Source organism: Podarcis raffonei, chromosome 14 (genome assembly GCF_027172205.1).
Source record: "Podarcis raffonei isolate rPodRaf1 chromosome 14, rPodRaf1.pri, whole genome shotgun sequence".
Taxonomy (NCBI): Eukaryota; Metazoa; Chordata; class Lepidosauria; order Squamata; family Lacertidae; genus Podarcis; species Podarcis raffonei.
In genome coordinates, this window is record NC_070615.1 from 34,657,127 (window position 1) to 34,672,051 (window position 14,925).

Sequence of the window (14,925 nt, forward strand, 5' to 3'; positions counted from 1 at the left end):
GCTCGCCATTTAAACTGTTAGCATGAAGTAGAAACCCCATCAAAGGAAAGGACAGAAGTACCTAGCCTCTGCTTGATCATTTACCTCATTCGTGTCATTATGATCTTAATATATATTTTATGAAATGAAAGCATTTTGATTTATAGCTTTGATTTTCACCCACCTTTCCTTTGAGGAACAATGTAACAACCCTGTGAGGTAGGTTAGGCAGAGAAATGGTAGCAAGCCATTGGGGCTCGTGAGGGATAGGAACGCTGGTCTTTCCCACAATACTCCTGCTGCCATCCCACGCTTGACATGAGAAAGCTGCATCTGGCCAGCACCACCACAAACAACAAGCAGGGCTTCCATCAAATGTCCCATAAGACTAAAGATTCCACTACACAGAAAACTAGGAATTAGGGTAGCCACATGTCCCAATATACAGACGACCTCTGTTTAGGAGTACCTTTAATGCTCAGGTTAGTAACATGGAACCTGTGAGCACCGAAGTGTCCTATGACAGTGTGGTGCAGTGGTTAAGAGTGGTAGACTTGTAATCTGGTGAACTGGGTTCGCGTCTCCGCTCCTCCACATGCAGCTGCTGGGTGACCTTGGGCCAGTCACACTTCTCTGAAGTCTCTCAGCCCCACTCACCTCACAGAGTGTTTGTTGTGGGGGAGGAAGGGAAAGGAGAATGTGAGCCGCTTTGAGACTCCTTCAGGTAGTGATAAAGCAGGATATCAAATCCAAACTCTTCTTCTTCTTCTATGACATGTCCATGTTGCACCCCGAGTGTAAATTTCTCCTAATAGACACGTTTTTGTATGTAATTTTGCCTCATGCAGACAATTTTGCAATGCAGTTTTCCTAAAAAGAATGCATTTATGTGAGTTATTTTCACCAACATATGCCCTTTTATTTATGCTTTACCCTAGTAAGTGTATTTTTGTACTCATTACCTGTATCATAGAATTTTGAATTGTAAAGCTGGAAGGGGTCACGAGGGACATCTAGTCCAACTTGCTGCAATTCAGGAATCTTTTGCTGAACGTGGGACCCGAACCCACAACCCTGAGATTAATAGTCTTATGCTCTACTAAGCTATCCAAGCACTTCTTCGCAAAAACAGAAAAAGTGTGAATTTCAAAGAATGGCTGAATTTTTGTTCCCATCTTGTTTCACAAAGTGCTAATTCAGTAAGTTCATCGTTAAATGCAAAATGAATTTCTCCTCCACCTCTGACTGAATCTGCACGTACACACAGCAATCTCAGTGAAACCTAAATGCACTTCCTTCGTAATTCTAAATGTCAAAACATCTCCTCTCTTTTCTCCCACCATGCATGCTGTCTCAAGTGGGGTCAGGAAAAGAACGGTCAGTAACCTGGGCCTTGCGATGATGCAGCCAGATGCTTCTGAACTGATTTATTGGGATCTGATAAGCAATGCTTTTAAAAATTCTTTTATTCCATAAGATGAAGAAGAAGAAGAAGAAGAAGAAGAAGAAGAAGAAGAAGAAGAAGAAGAAGAAGAAGAAGAAGAAAAGAAGAATTACCATACTTTTCCGTCTATAAGACACCCCCATGTAGAAGATGCCCCCTATTTTTGGGGACTGAATTTTCAGAAAATGGGAGGAGATGGCAAAAAGTTGTTGAGCTTTTTTTTTTTTTGCAGGGGGGGGTATCACCAAGGGTTGTTGAGCATTTTTTAGGGGGGAATGCAACAAACGCATCACAAAATCCATCTCCCGTCTGTCCCCTCACCAACAGAACTTGCCAATCACCCACCCAATTGCTGCAGCGTCAGCCGATCAACCACACCCATTGACGCAGCAACCAATAACACGCACAACAGCCGCTGACAGCCGCGGCGGAAACCATTCAAACATCCACCCTATGCACTACCCATGTATAAGACGATCTCCACTTTTTTGCATGATTTTGAGGGGGGGGGACTTGTCTTATACATGGAAAAGTACGGTATATACTGCCCTTCATCTGAAGATCTCAGGGAAGTTCACAAGATAAGAAGAGCTTGCTGGATCAGGCCAGTGACTCACCTAGTCCAGCATCCTGTTCTCACAGTGGCCAACCAGATGCCTGTGGGAAACCAGCAGGCAGGATTCGAGCGCAAGAGCAATGCTCGCCCTTCCTGTGGTTTCCCGCAACTGATATTCAGACACATTGCTGCTGCCTCCAGCTGTGGAGGCAAGAGGATAGCCCTCATAGCTAATAGCCCCTTTTCCAGTACATTTCCCAGGGCCTCTTCTCTTTTTTCTTCCTCCTGATAAGTTCCAGATGCAGCCACTCACGCCTCCAAATTAAATCCTTCACACTTGCCAGGCACGCCAGCCTTCTCTCCTGTCTTTGCCTCTCTGCCAATCCTGGTGGCTGCCCCCTCCCTGTGCCCAAGGTGTCAGAATTTCACTAAGCAGCACTGCTGTCCTTGTAAACAGATTTGTACTGGCGGTGTTCTTCCACAAAAGCTCTCTCAGGGTGCTGTGTTTTGCAAGCTGTCAAGGGGAAAAAGGCAGATGAGTAACCATGTGTGCCAGGTCCTTACAATCACAGAAAGAAGGTGGGTCCCAAAAATATACACCTCAAGTGTCAAAACCAGGGTAGAGAGCCTTCTTTCCACAATTTGGTGCCCTATTTTGGACTGCAAGTCCCACCAGCCCTGGAAAGCATGAGGTTGGGGAAGGCTGCCATGCAATGCCCCGTTGTTGCCATCTGACCAGAAAATGAAGCCTGGCCTGCTCTTCTGCTTTTTTAGCAGCAGCAACAACAGCCTGGTCTGTAGAAATCTGCCAAAGAAATTTCTCACCACGGGATTGCATGTGAATGTCTGCACAGGAGCAGAAGAGGTTTAAAAAGCCAGCAAAGTGGTGGATAAGCAAGGATGCCAACTTGCAGGAGTTCCTGAGCCTTTGAGTTAAATTTGGCCTATGAGGTTTTCACACAAGACACCATGGGATAGCTCAGTTGGTAGAGCATGAGACTCTTAATCTCAGGGTTACGGATTCAAGCTCCATGCTGGGCAGAAGAATCCTGCATTGTAGGGGGTTGGACTAGATGACCCTTGGGGACCTTTCCAACGCTACAATTCTATGAATCCATTAAAAAAGGGCTTTTGGCTCTTGAATTTCTGTGTAGCATTTAACTGTCAAGAAGCATGGTTCTTGCAAGTAACAAAAACTGGCAACCCACAAGTCGAAAACGCTGAGTATTTTCACTGCTCTTAAATTGAGGGCTTTGCTTCTACTTCTTAAAACAAAAAGAAAAAAATTGAATACTTCCAATTTTAAACAACTATACCTATTAAATATATATTGGGGGTACATACAAGGGATGCACCCCAAGATGTCTAGCTCCAAATTTTGATGGAGTTCCACCTTTACTGACAGAGGCTGGCTGCTTCTGAATGACAGTTGCTTGTACTCAGAAATGGGGAGAGGGCTGTTGCCCTCAGGTCCTGCTTCGGGGCTCCCCATTGCGGCATCTGGTTGGCACTGTGGCAACAGGGTGCTGGATGAGGTGGGCCACCGCTGGCCTGATTTAGCAACCGGGCTCTTACTCTGTTCTTTTGCTAACCTCAGCCAAAGAGCCTAGGTCTACTGTGGATTTCACTAGCTTCCCATAGAGGAAGCGATGGCCACCAACTTGGATGCCTTGTTGACAGATTCATTGAAAACCAGTGGCTACTAGCCATGAAGGCTAAATGTCCTGAATACCAGCTGCTGACTGAACTCAGTTCCTCTTTGTGGGCTTCCCACGGACATCGGGTTGGCCCTGATCCTGCGGGGCTCTTCTTAGGCTCTTATAACGCAGCTTCCCTTCCCAAGGTGGTATTGCGCAAAGCTGCACCGACGGAGCACCCAAACGCCACCGGTTGGATTTCTTCCTGCGATGCAACTATAGTGACCGCGAGGCTGGCAAACCCCATCCCAGGAGGAAGTGGAAAGTCAGTGAGTCCCTTCTGGCTGCCGTGAGACCCCCCTCGCTTTACTTTTTCTCACCCCCTCGGCCACAAAGCCGAAGTATTTCCTCCTCCTCCTCCGACGCTCCAGGCTCTTCCTAGCCGCCCACCCGCTCCAGGAAGGGGGCGGCTCAGGAGAGTGAGGTGTGACGCCGGATTCTCTCCCCTAGGGGTCGTCGGAGGAGGCGGCTACCCAAGAGGGCTGGGCTGGACGGCGGCCGGCTTCGGAAAAGGGCTGTGCAAAAGCGGCGCTCTCGAAGGTGCAGGAGCGCATCGCTCTCCCCTCTCCCCGTTCCTCCTACGGCAGCGGGCAGCTCTCTGGGCCCGCAGCCACAGGCACGTGCGGCGGCTGCGAGGGAGGATCGCCGGGGAGGAAGGGGAACTGGTTGGTCGTGAAGAAGCCGGCTCAGCTGGGCAACCCGCGTCCGGGTGAGCGGGGAATGGGTGGGTGTGGAAGATTGGGCACTGGGACGATTCAGGAAACCCCAGGAAGGGATTTGCTGCCGGGACATGGTTCCTTTTCATTGGTGGTGGCGGGGCTGCGTTCCAGGGAGGCAACGCAAAGCGGGTCCCCTAGACGGAGCGGGGACGGATTGCGCAAGCGAAGAGGCGAGAATTTGGAGAGGGCACGGATGCGCACGGGGTGGGGGGGACCTGGAGGAAGGTGGGGAAAGGTTGGCTGGATGTGGGGCTGGGGGATCCCGGGCTGGTGAAAAAGCGCGATGAGCGACCAAGAAAAAGAGCCGGGATTGCCGAGGGAACGGGAGGAGGGAGGGCGAGACGAGGAAGAGCGATTCTTGGAAAGCCTGCCTTCCCAGAAGCGCTCTTGGGAGGAAGCCTAGAGGGCGCGCACCGGCCAGGCGAGCGCGGGAGGAAAGCGAGGAGGGGCTGCGGCGGGGGGAGATCGGCCAGGATCCGGGCCGAGGAGGAAATTCGCCCGCGGAGGAGAAACGAGGAGGGCTGCCCGGCCCTTCCCCATCAAACTCCGCCCCGTCTGGGCAACCCCGGGGTAGGTGGCGAAGCACGTGGCCGCGCGGGGTCTTTGCCGGGCGCCCCTCCGCCTCCTCTCGGTGAGAGTCTTTCCATCCTCCGGGTGTTCCCCGCGTGGCCAACCGACCCGCTGCGAGAGGCGAGGCGCGCCCAGCCTGCCTGCCTGCCTGCCTGCGGGGCCCGTGGAAACACCGAGGCGAGCCGGGCGTGGCGGCGGCGGCGCCACCTCCGGCTCCTTCTCCCTCTCTCTTTCCTGCCTTCCACGCCCCAGTTAGCCATTGTTTGCTGGCAGCCGTCGGGCAGGTGAGAACTGGTCCGGAGCAGGGAGGGAGGGAGGGGGAGAAGCCGCAGCAGCGAGGCTGAGTCCTTCCTGCGCGAAAGGAGATGGGCTGCAATTTCTCTTCGCCCGCAATCTGGAAGGTTCCCACGACCACCCCCAACCCCCCTCTATTTGAAGGGGCCAGCTGCTGGGCTCGGGGTACGAAACGCTCTTTGCGCATGCATCCAGGCACCTCCGCCCCACAACTTGTATTTGCTTTAAGGTTGCGGCAGCATCGTGAGAACCCCACTTTGAACTCCACGGGGCTTAAATGTCGAGTGAAGATGCACAGGATCAGTTGCTGCTAACATGTTAAGGGCTGAGCCTGCAACTGAGCACGTTTTTCCTGGGTTGACGCCCTTTTCCTACAGAATGAGACTCTTGTGTGTGGAATTGGGAGAGTTTGAAGGTTTGAAAGAGGTTCATTTGCCATCCGGCTTCACTTGACAACCTGTTGCATGGTCAGATTTTGCTGTGGGGCATATGAAGCCCTAGTGCCTTTGCACAGCATTCCAACTAAGGACCTAGCCAGACCATTTCTGCAGTGGGGTGTGTGTGTGTGTGGTTAAGAAAAGTTGTTCCTGGTGGTGATAGGAGGCTTCACTGTCTCTCCCTCGTTGTGATCTCTCCATCCTATACCCCTCTCTCCATCTCCTCTAGCAGCCCCTTCCAAATCAAGGGCTTAATTTTGAGCCTCAGCAGAGGGGAAGTCGCTGTGCATCTGGATTGCAAAAATGGGCAGCAGGGAAAGGGTTAACTGCTCTCCTCCCTCTTGAAGAGCTTTTCTTGTTTAAAAAACAAGAAACCACCACACGATCTTTCTCTCTCTGCTCCTGCTATATTTGCCTGCAACTTGTAGCTACAGCCCCACAGTAAACATAAACAGTCCAATCAGATCTGGAATTCGGGGACGAGGATTTTTGAGGTCACAGATTTGTAGCTTGGCAACTCCTGTTTTAGAAATTCAAGAACTAGAAATGAGATTATCCTCTATGTGTGTGTGTGTGTGTTGTAAGGGACCGTTCTTTTATTAAAAACAAGAGCAGCATAAAGAGAGCCATCTGGCTACTTAAGGGAAAGGCTCTGAATTTGCAGATTCCTCCACTCTGTGTTTGAATTTGGGACTTCTGGGAGGTTTCATTCAAAGGTTCACTGCAGTGGGATGATTTTTGCTGTGATCCTGGAAAACCACCACCGCCCTGCCTGGGATTTTTTAATTTTTTTAAAAAATGCTGATGTTGCTGCTAGCCACACAATTCATGTAACACATAGTTTGACCCCAAGGCTCTTAGGCAGGTGTGCCAATTTGAATAAAATATTGTGGAGAGAAGCAGGTAAGCAGGTAATCGATCACATGATGCAGTGCATGCACACCATTTGAATAGCAATGCCCATCAAGTTGGGGGACAGCTCCCTCAAATAGAAGTTGGCTCCTGTGCCCTTAGGTTTAGCTATCAGAATCTCTTTGGAGGCTCCCTGGGGAGATATTGTAATAATAAAAATTAAAAAATAGTAATAATAACAATAATAATAATAATTTATTATTATTATGGGCCTCCCCAGCCACTCTGGGCAGCTTCCAACAGGCTATTAAAAACACAACAAAAGATCAAACATTAAAAACTTCCCTAGATAGGGCTGCCTTCAGAGTCTTCTAAAAGTCAGATAGTTGATTATTTCCTTGACATCTGGTGGGAGGGCATTCCACAGGGCAGGCGCCACCCCCGAGAAGACCCTCTGCCTGTGGGAAGCAGGATGCTAGTTTTGACAGATCTTCAGGCTGGCATTGAGCCCAACTCTGAACCGGGGCTCTCTGCTATTTGTATGTTCAGACATGGAACTCACTGCCACAAGATGCAGTGATGGCTGGCAGCTGAGATGGCTTTCAAAGTTAGGCATATTAATGGAGGAGGAGGAGGCTCCAGGTCTATGACTATGAGGCAGGATGCTGGACTAGAGAGCAACTCCAGCATGAGTGAATCTGTCCCAGTCTGACATCTGCTGGGCCATGGTGCATTTTTTTCCTCTTGGCTGCAGCTTCTGCTCCCTCTTCCCCTGCCAACCACAAGATACTCTACAAAAGGCCAAAAAAAGGATTGGGGCCCCCACGCACACATGCTCACAACATGTTGCTTTCTAAGTGCTTCCTTGCTTTCTTGCTGCATAACCTACAACAGCACCGTAGAGTAGGTCCACACTGCAGATGGAAAAGCTGAGGCTGAGAAAGTCAGGGTTGCCTCAAGATGAGATTCAGACTGGAGGGTTTTCATTGGGCTGTCTCTCAGCCAATGAACGAGAGCTCTGATTTATACACACCATCACATTTTAGAACTGGCCCATTATCTAAATGCATTTTATACCTGGGGACTGATTTTCTCAAGTGCAAAGTATGTTGCACAAAAGCAGCGCTTGGTATCCTATGCCTAGCATCATATTCCCTGGAGCGGTCCTCCAGATAACACGGACCAACAGTTCCCTCCTGCTGTCTGCCCCACATCCATCACAGCTTCTGAACATGGATACTCCATCCATCCAGGCAGGGAAGAAGCATAATCTGTGTGAGGACAAATTCTAGCCAGGCAAAAACACTCAAGATGGGTGCAAAGCAGAGCCAGTGAGGGGTGTGGCTTGGGGATGGTTCTGGGGGCCAAGTGAAGAGGCCCAGAGGGCCACATTTCCCCCTCAGGCCTGAGTTTTCCCACCTCTGGATTAATAGATCCATCCTCTGAGAACCTTTTAAATCCTTTCCAGACTATCTATAGCTAGTGGCTGGGGCAACCCAGTCAGATGGGCAGGATACAATGATGATATTGATGATGATGATGATGATGAAGAATTGCATATCCATGCTCCATATTTTCAAACCTCCCCCCACCATAAAAATTAGGTGATGTATTCCAGAACTGGGTGAGCTCCTCTTTCCCTCCGCCACTAAGCAAAATTCCTGTTTGTCTTCGTCTTAACTTGGGCAGCTGGTTGTTAACCATTAAGAATAGATGTATTATCATCAGAAGCATATTGACAGCAGATTAGCAGCCACGTTATAAATAAGTTGCCCTTTGGGCGAAGACCAAGTGTGGTGTCTGTTCATTAGCGCTTGGATTCTCTGAAGAGGCGGGAGAAAGAGAGACATCTCCGCGAGCTTTTTATTATTTGCATACAAGGCAAATACACACAGTGGCTCTCAAATGAGGCCCCATAGCCAGCAATGCAACAAGCTTGCAGCAGATCCCATCTGCAAGGGATGCTGCTGAATAACAGAAGGGTGCAAGGATCTCAAAACAGTCACAGCTTCCCACTGGGAAATAGACTTCCATTGTGGGTAGGCTTGCTCAAGGGAGCCTTTCTATTCAGGGCATGCGTTGTTCGGGAGAAGTGCAATTCACCCGGCAGAACATTAGCATTTCAGAAGCATTCAGGATTGAGCTGTGATGCATAGCCTTAGGCAAGCCCTTGCTTTCATGACTGGTCCTACCTTTCAGGGTTGTTGTGAGAGGGATTTGAGAGGACAGCTGGAGAAGCTGGTTTCTGAAATAAAGCCAAGCACTTTGCACGCCCTTAACATGAAGTGCCGTGCTGTGCTTGGAAGGCTCGCAGCCAGGATCGGTGACAAATGTAAGCCAAGCCCAAGAAAAGACCTGCTGGGTCAAGCCAAAGGCCCATCTAGTCCTTTTTTTTATTATTAAATATTTATTGGTATTTTCAACAAACATATAACAATCAAAAACGAAAAATAAACAAAATAAAAACCACATACAAATACATAAAATTCAAGACTTAACAGAAAAAAAGAAAAAACACATAAAGTTTCAAATACTTATTTTCCTTAACCTTATTTCTCAGACCTCCTCACACCTCCCCTTCTTGTATTCTAATTTAAATTGTCAATTCAGCAAGTCCTTAACTTAATTCTTCACCTTAGCTTGAACATTTGTTCTAACATACTATTATTTTACTTTACTTAGAATCATAGAATCATAGAGTTGGAAGAGACCACAAGGGCCATCGAGTCCAACCCCCTGCCAAGCAGGAAACACCATCAGAGCACTCCTGACATATGGTTGTCAAGCCTCTGCTTAAAGACCTCCAAAGAAGGAGACTCCACCACACTCCTTGGCAGCAAATTCCACTGTCGAACAGCTCTTACTGTCAGGAAGTTCTTCCTAATGTTTAGGTGGAATCTTCTTTCTTGTAGTTTGGATCCATTGCTCCGTGTCCGCTTCTCTGGAGCAGCAGAAAACAACCTTTCTCCCTCCTCTATGTGACATCCTTTTATATATTTGAACATGGCTATCATATCACCCCTTAACCTCCTCTTCTCCAGGCTAAACATGCCCAGCTCCCTTAGCCGTTCCTCATAAGGCATCGTTTCCAGGCCTTTGACCATTTTGGTTGCCCTCCTCTGGACACGTTCCAGTTTGTCAATGTCCTTCTTGAACTGTGGTGCCCAGAACTGGACACAGTACTCCAGGTGAGGTCTGACCAGAGCAGAATACAGTGGCACTATTACTTCCCTTGATCTAGATGCTATACTCCTATTGATGCAGCCCAGAATTGCATTGGCTTTTTTAGCTGCCGCGTCACACTGTTGGCTCATGTCAAGTTTGTGGTCAACCAAGACTCCTAGATCCTTTTCACATGTAGTGCTCTCAAGCCAGGTGTCACCCATCTTGTATTTGTGCCTCTCATTTTTTTTGCCCAAGTGCAATACTTTACATTTCTCCCTGTTAAAATTCATCTTGTTTGTTTTGGCCCAGTTCTCTAATCTGTCAAGGTCGTTTTGAAGTGTGATCCTGTCCTCTGGGGTGTTAGCCACCCCTCCCAGTTTGGTGTCATCTGCAAATTTGATCAGGATGCCCTTGAGTCCATCATCCAAGTCGTTGATAAAGATGTTGAATAAGACCGGGCCCAATCTTTTTTCCATTTCCTCAATTTATTTTTAGCAGCCTTATTTTCATTTAATTTAAAAAAAAACCAATTTTACCTTATCAAAATTACACATCAATACTTATACCTCATTAATTATTCTTAAACCTTTTTCCTAAAGTCGACCAAAATTTCCCTTCCACGATTTTCCCAATTTCCATACAACTAACAAAATATAAAAAAATTATATTATACTTATGTACCCTTTGGATTCCCAACCTCTACCCACCCTTTTCCCGGTTCCAGTCCCCAACCAATATCCATCAGTCTTTATGTTATTTAGCCTGGAGATCTCACGTCCGAGGCCCTTATATCTCTCTCAGTTCCTTTCTGCCGGTCTCTTTGATAGTCCTTGATATTAAACCCCAGGTCTCGGAGAGGCTCCGGCCCAACAGGATCCATGTTGCTTCCAGCCAGTCCTCCGTACTTAAAAGCAAAGCCTATGGGGTACTCCAACTCTTGTTTCAAATTTCTTTCAAATCCACATGTCCCCAAAGCTCCAACCTTCACCTTCAACACATTTGTAATCCTTAGGTCTTCAGATCTCCTCCAAAGGGGATCTCTCCATTTTTCAGACTCCCATTCAGACCAGGCTTTCCGCATCCAATTTTTATTGTCCTTTTTTATCATCATGTCAGGCCTCATATTGCGACTCTCCTTTGACTCCTGCAAACTTCCAGCTCCTCCTTCATTTTCTTCAAAAGCAACATATTGCTCCATCGTATCTACACTTTCAGTTTCATTTATTTGTTCAGTTGAATGGGCTTCCTGTTTCAAGTCCTTATCAGGCTCAAGACTGTTGTTTACTGTCAAGTGTAGTACTGAAACCTCTGTAGACAAAGCATTGTATTCATCTTGTAACTTTCCCAGGAGAACAAATGCTCTGTCCAATTCTGCTTGAATTTTACATGCTCCAGCCATTTTTGTGATGTAGTGTCCCTATTACCCCTCTAGGGGGATTTTAGTTCCTTAATATTCCTTTCAGCTCAAAACCAAAAGTCCAGTTATTTTGTATCAGCCCTCCTTATTTTCAACAAGTTATACCGAATAAACCAGCAAAAACAGCAGAAACAATGTTTTCTTTTTCCAGCTGACAACTAGCTGACTAACAGCTAACTTGACAGCTGTCAAACTCTTCAATACAGCAGGCTTTCTCATAGGACGTTCCCGGGTCTAGGGGGGGTGAAATTTCAGCTCCCAAAATTCTTTTATCCTCCAGTAAATCTTCTTATAATGTCAAAACCGTGAAGTCAAGATCTTTTATTAAAAAGCAAGAAACAGATTCTCTCGACCTTAGCTGCCCGGTCCTTTGCTTTAAATTGTTTACAAAGGGGGGGGTGGACTTCCTTTTTAACCCCTTCCCGCTCGTTCCAGATCCAAAATAAAATTTTTTTTTAAGGTTCCAATCTCCGTATTACTCACGGGTTGATGTTTTAAAGTCCAATCGATCCAAAGAAGAAGCTGGCGCTCTCTGTCAATGGCTTGCGGCTTCACTCCGTAGACGAGGGAGTACTCTCAGCACCACGCCTCACCCTGCCTCCGTTCCGAAGCCTTTAAAAAGGCTCCGTCACGGATTGGGGGGGCGCAAATGGTGCCCGCCGAGTCTCTGTGTTCACAGGCATCCGCGCCTGTGATTTTAAGGGTCCCCGCTTCGCCGCAGCGGCCAGACCCAGACGCTACGGAGCCGATTCCCTCCGGAGCTCGGAGGGAATCCGCCATTAAACAATGGCGCCAACCCGGAAGTCCTCCAAAGGCCCATCTAGTCCAGTTCTCACAAGCACCAACCAGGTGCCCCAATGGTGAAGTCTGCAAACAGGACCGAAGGGCAACAGTGCACACCCAGGATTTCCAGCAAGTGCTATTCAGAGGCATGCTGCCCCCTACAGTGGAAGGAGAACATTCAGCTGTCAGGGTTACTAGCCATTGATAGCTTCCTCCACAAATTTGTCTAGGTCTCTTTTAAAGTCTTCCAAGTTGGCGACCGTCACTGCCTCATGTGGAAGTGAATTTGACAGCTTAACTCTGCTGTCTGAAGAAGCCCTTCCTTTTCCCCGCCCTTGTGATTTGCTTGCAAATTTTATGCATATCCTGAAGGAATCCTACCTAACAGGGCTGGTTTGACCTGCTGGCACCTAGAATCATAGAATTGTAGAGTTGGAAGGGAGGTCATCTAGTTCAACTCCCTGCAATGCAGGAATCTCAGCTAAAACACCCCTGACAGATGGCCACCCAACCTCTGCCTATAAACCTCCAAGGAAGGAGAGTCCACAACCTCCCCAGGGAGACCTTTCCGCTGTCGAACAACTCTGTCAGAAAGCTTTTTCTATAGTAGATTGCTTGATGGCTGGCACCTGAAATGTGATAGGATGAGAGTATTGTATTTGTAGTTTCCATGTGGCTGAAGGACAGTATAGGTTAGCACAGGCCTTGTCAATCGGGGGCCTTCCAGCTGTTTTGAACTAGAGCTCCTGTTATCCCCAGCTCAGCAGGAGCTGATGAGAATTATCCAAAACATCTGAAGAGCACCAGGTTCCTGAAGGCTGGGAGAGTGTGCCGGATGAGACCTGGCAGGACCATGGTGCAAATTTTCCCAGCCTAGAGGTGGCTCAGGGGGTAGGTTGTGCTGACGACATCTTGAGACCCAGAATCAGATCCCCTTGTTGTTTTATTTTGAATCAGGGATGGAAAGCCTGTGGCTCTCCAGATGTTGGAGGCCTCCATCTCCCATCAGGCATCATGACCAACAGTCAGCGAGGATGGGAGCTGTAGCCCAGCAGCATCTGGAGATCCAAGGGTTGCCCCCATCCCTGCTCTAAAGCAACTTGTCTTCATGATCAGTCAGGGTAGCTCAGTTGGTCAGGGCATGGTACTGATAATGCCAAGGTTGCAGGTTCGATCCCCGTATGGGAGAACTGCATATTTCTGAATTGTAGGGGATTGGACTAGATGATCCTTGAGGAATCTCCCAAAACTATGATTCTATATGCTTTAAACTTGATCAGAGCAGCAATTTTTGCCTACTCATCATCATCTCTTTCCATGCCTCTTCTGGCTGCCCCAGGTGCTGCTAGTGCCCTGTTTGGGAAAAACCACTGAACACTAGAACTTCTTCCGGTAGTGTGGCAAGGAGATATCAGGACCCTGGATAGTTCCCAGTGGGCCTGCTAGCTGAGCTTGAGAAGATGTGGTCTTAGCAATGACTTGAGAGTCACTTGAAGCCTTGGAAAGGCTGACAGGACTTGGTCTCCCAGCAGCTCCTTCCTCTGCAAGGGCTGCTCTGCAATATGTAAAGAGGCCAGTAGCCTTTTCTGTCATCACGTGGCTTCTGTGTGGCTGTGGGGCACATGGGCCTGCAGAGGAATCGCTTTCAGAGGGTGATGGAAGAGCCAGCTCCTCAGGCTGTGGCAGCATAGAGAAGGCTATGAGGACTCCTCCTTGAGTGTATCATCTGAGTCAGAGCTCCTCAGGCCCACAGTGGGACCCCAAGGCAGGGAACATGGCAGATAGCCTCACTGGCTTGCTGAGGGGAGAATGTAGGCACCTGCAACATGCTTGGATTTCTAAAGGGAAAATTAAAATCCTTGGAAATCCTATGGTGGATCACCTGTGTCACATATATTGTGGTACTTATGTGGGGATGGAGGCTTTCGTAAGTCCAGCATCCTCTCATCACAGTGGCCAGCCAGGTGCCCCACTGAGCATCTTTGGAATAATACTAGTCAGGGACTCCAGCACATTGCATTGGGGCAGAGCTCGCGGTGAAAAGTGGCTGGGACTATGGTGCCAGATGGCAGCCAGCTTTGCCCACCACGAGGAGACTTCTTCCCCAAAGAGGTGGCTAATTTGTTGTCTAAACAGGTGGCCAAGACTTGTGTGCTGCTTGGAAGCTGCAAGATCTGCATTGTAATAATTTTTTGAGGGGATAAAGGCACTCTGCACATGATCAGAGGGCTATCTTTCTTACTTCCCACCTCACAGGAGCAGCCTGAACCCTGGCATTAAAAAGAGAATGTGGGGCACGAATTATAACCCTGGGCATGGCAGAGTGGGCCGCGGTTACAGCTAGTACTAATATACATTGGAGTCTTGCTGTTTTTCTCCCCTACATACCCGTTACGCCTGACCTTTTGAGTAAGCTTGCTGACTGGGTGAGGTTTTTTTAAACACTACATATCCTAAAATAACGTGAGAAGATTTGGGGTGGTTGGGTAGTGGGATGGTTCCAGCAGCGAAGGAGCCCTGATGTGACCTAACCCCTCCACCTCCTGCCTCCTCCTTACTTCCCATGGTCTGGCTTCTACAGCTCTTTTGGCTGAGGAGACTGGTGACCTCACAACAGCTACCATGACAACCGATTATGAAGTCACAGGCGGAGCTGTGCCTGTAGCAAAGGGGGGAGAGATATAAAGAAGTAGAGCTTTGGATCTGAGTGAAGGAGGGAGCCGATTGCTTCTCAAGACTGCCCAGCTAAGCAAATTCCCAGAGGCGGTGCTTTACTCCACTCTAACACATCTCTTCTCGGCTGCAGGATGCATCTTTCCCCAAGGGATCCTCAGGGGCCACTTGGCTTGTGAAGAGCCCCCGTTTCCACTGGAGTGTGCTGTGCAACGAGGGTCCACCCAGCCCGGCGCCCAGAGAGACGGCAGGCAGCATGCTGGTGAAAGAGTATCGGATCTGCATGCCCCTCACCACCGAAGAGGTAAGCGTCAGGCAGATGCAGTGATCAGCCTGCAA

At 48.5% G+C, this 14,925-nt stretch overlaps 1 protein-coding gene across 1 annotated transcript in view; it reads left to right on the plus strand.

Annotated features, from left to right (window-relative positions):
• The first annotated feature begins 4,114 nt into the window (after nt 1–4,114).
• LOC128401307 (cytoplasmic phosphatidylinositol transfer protein 1-like) overlaps nt 4,115–14,925 on the plus strand; it is a 49,103-nt gene continuing 38,292 nt past the window's right edge. Inside the window, exons 1-2 of the mRNA XM_053364151.1 lie at nt 4,115–4,385; nt 14,720–14,890. Coding sequence (XP_053220126.1) covers nt 14,843–14,890 — 48 coding nt within the window. The 5' untranslated portion in view covers nt 4,115–4,385; nt 14,720–14,842. The remainder of the gene's footprint in view (nt 4,386–14,719; nt 14,891–14,925) is intronic.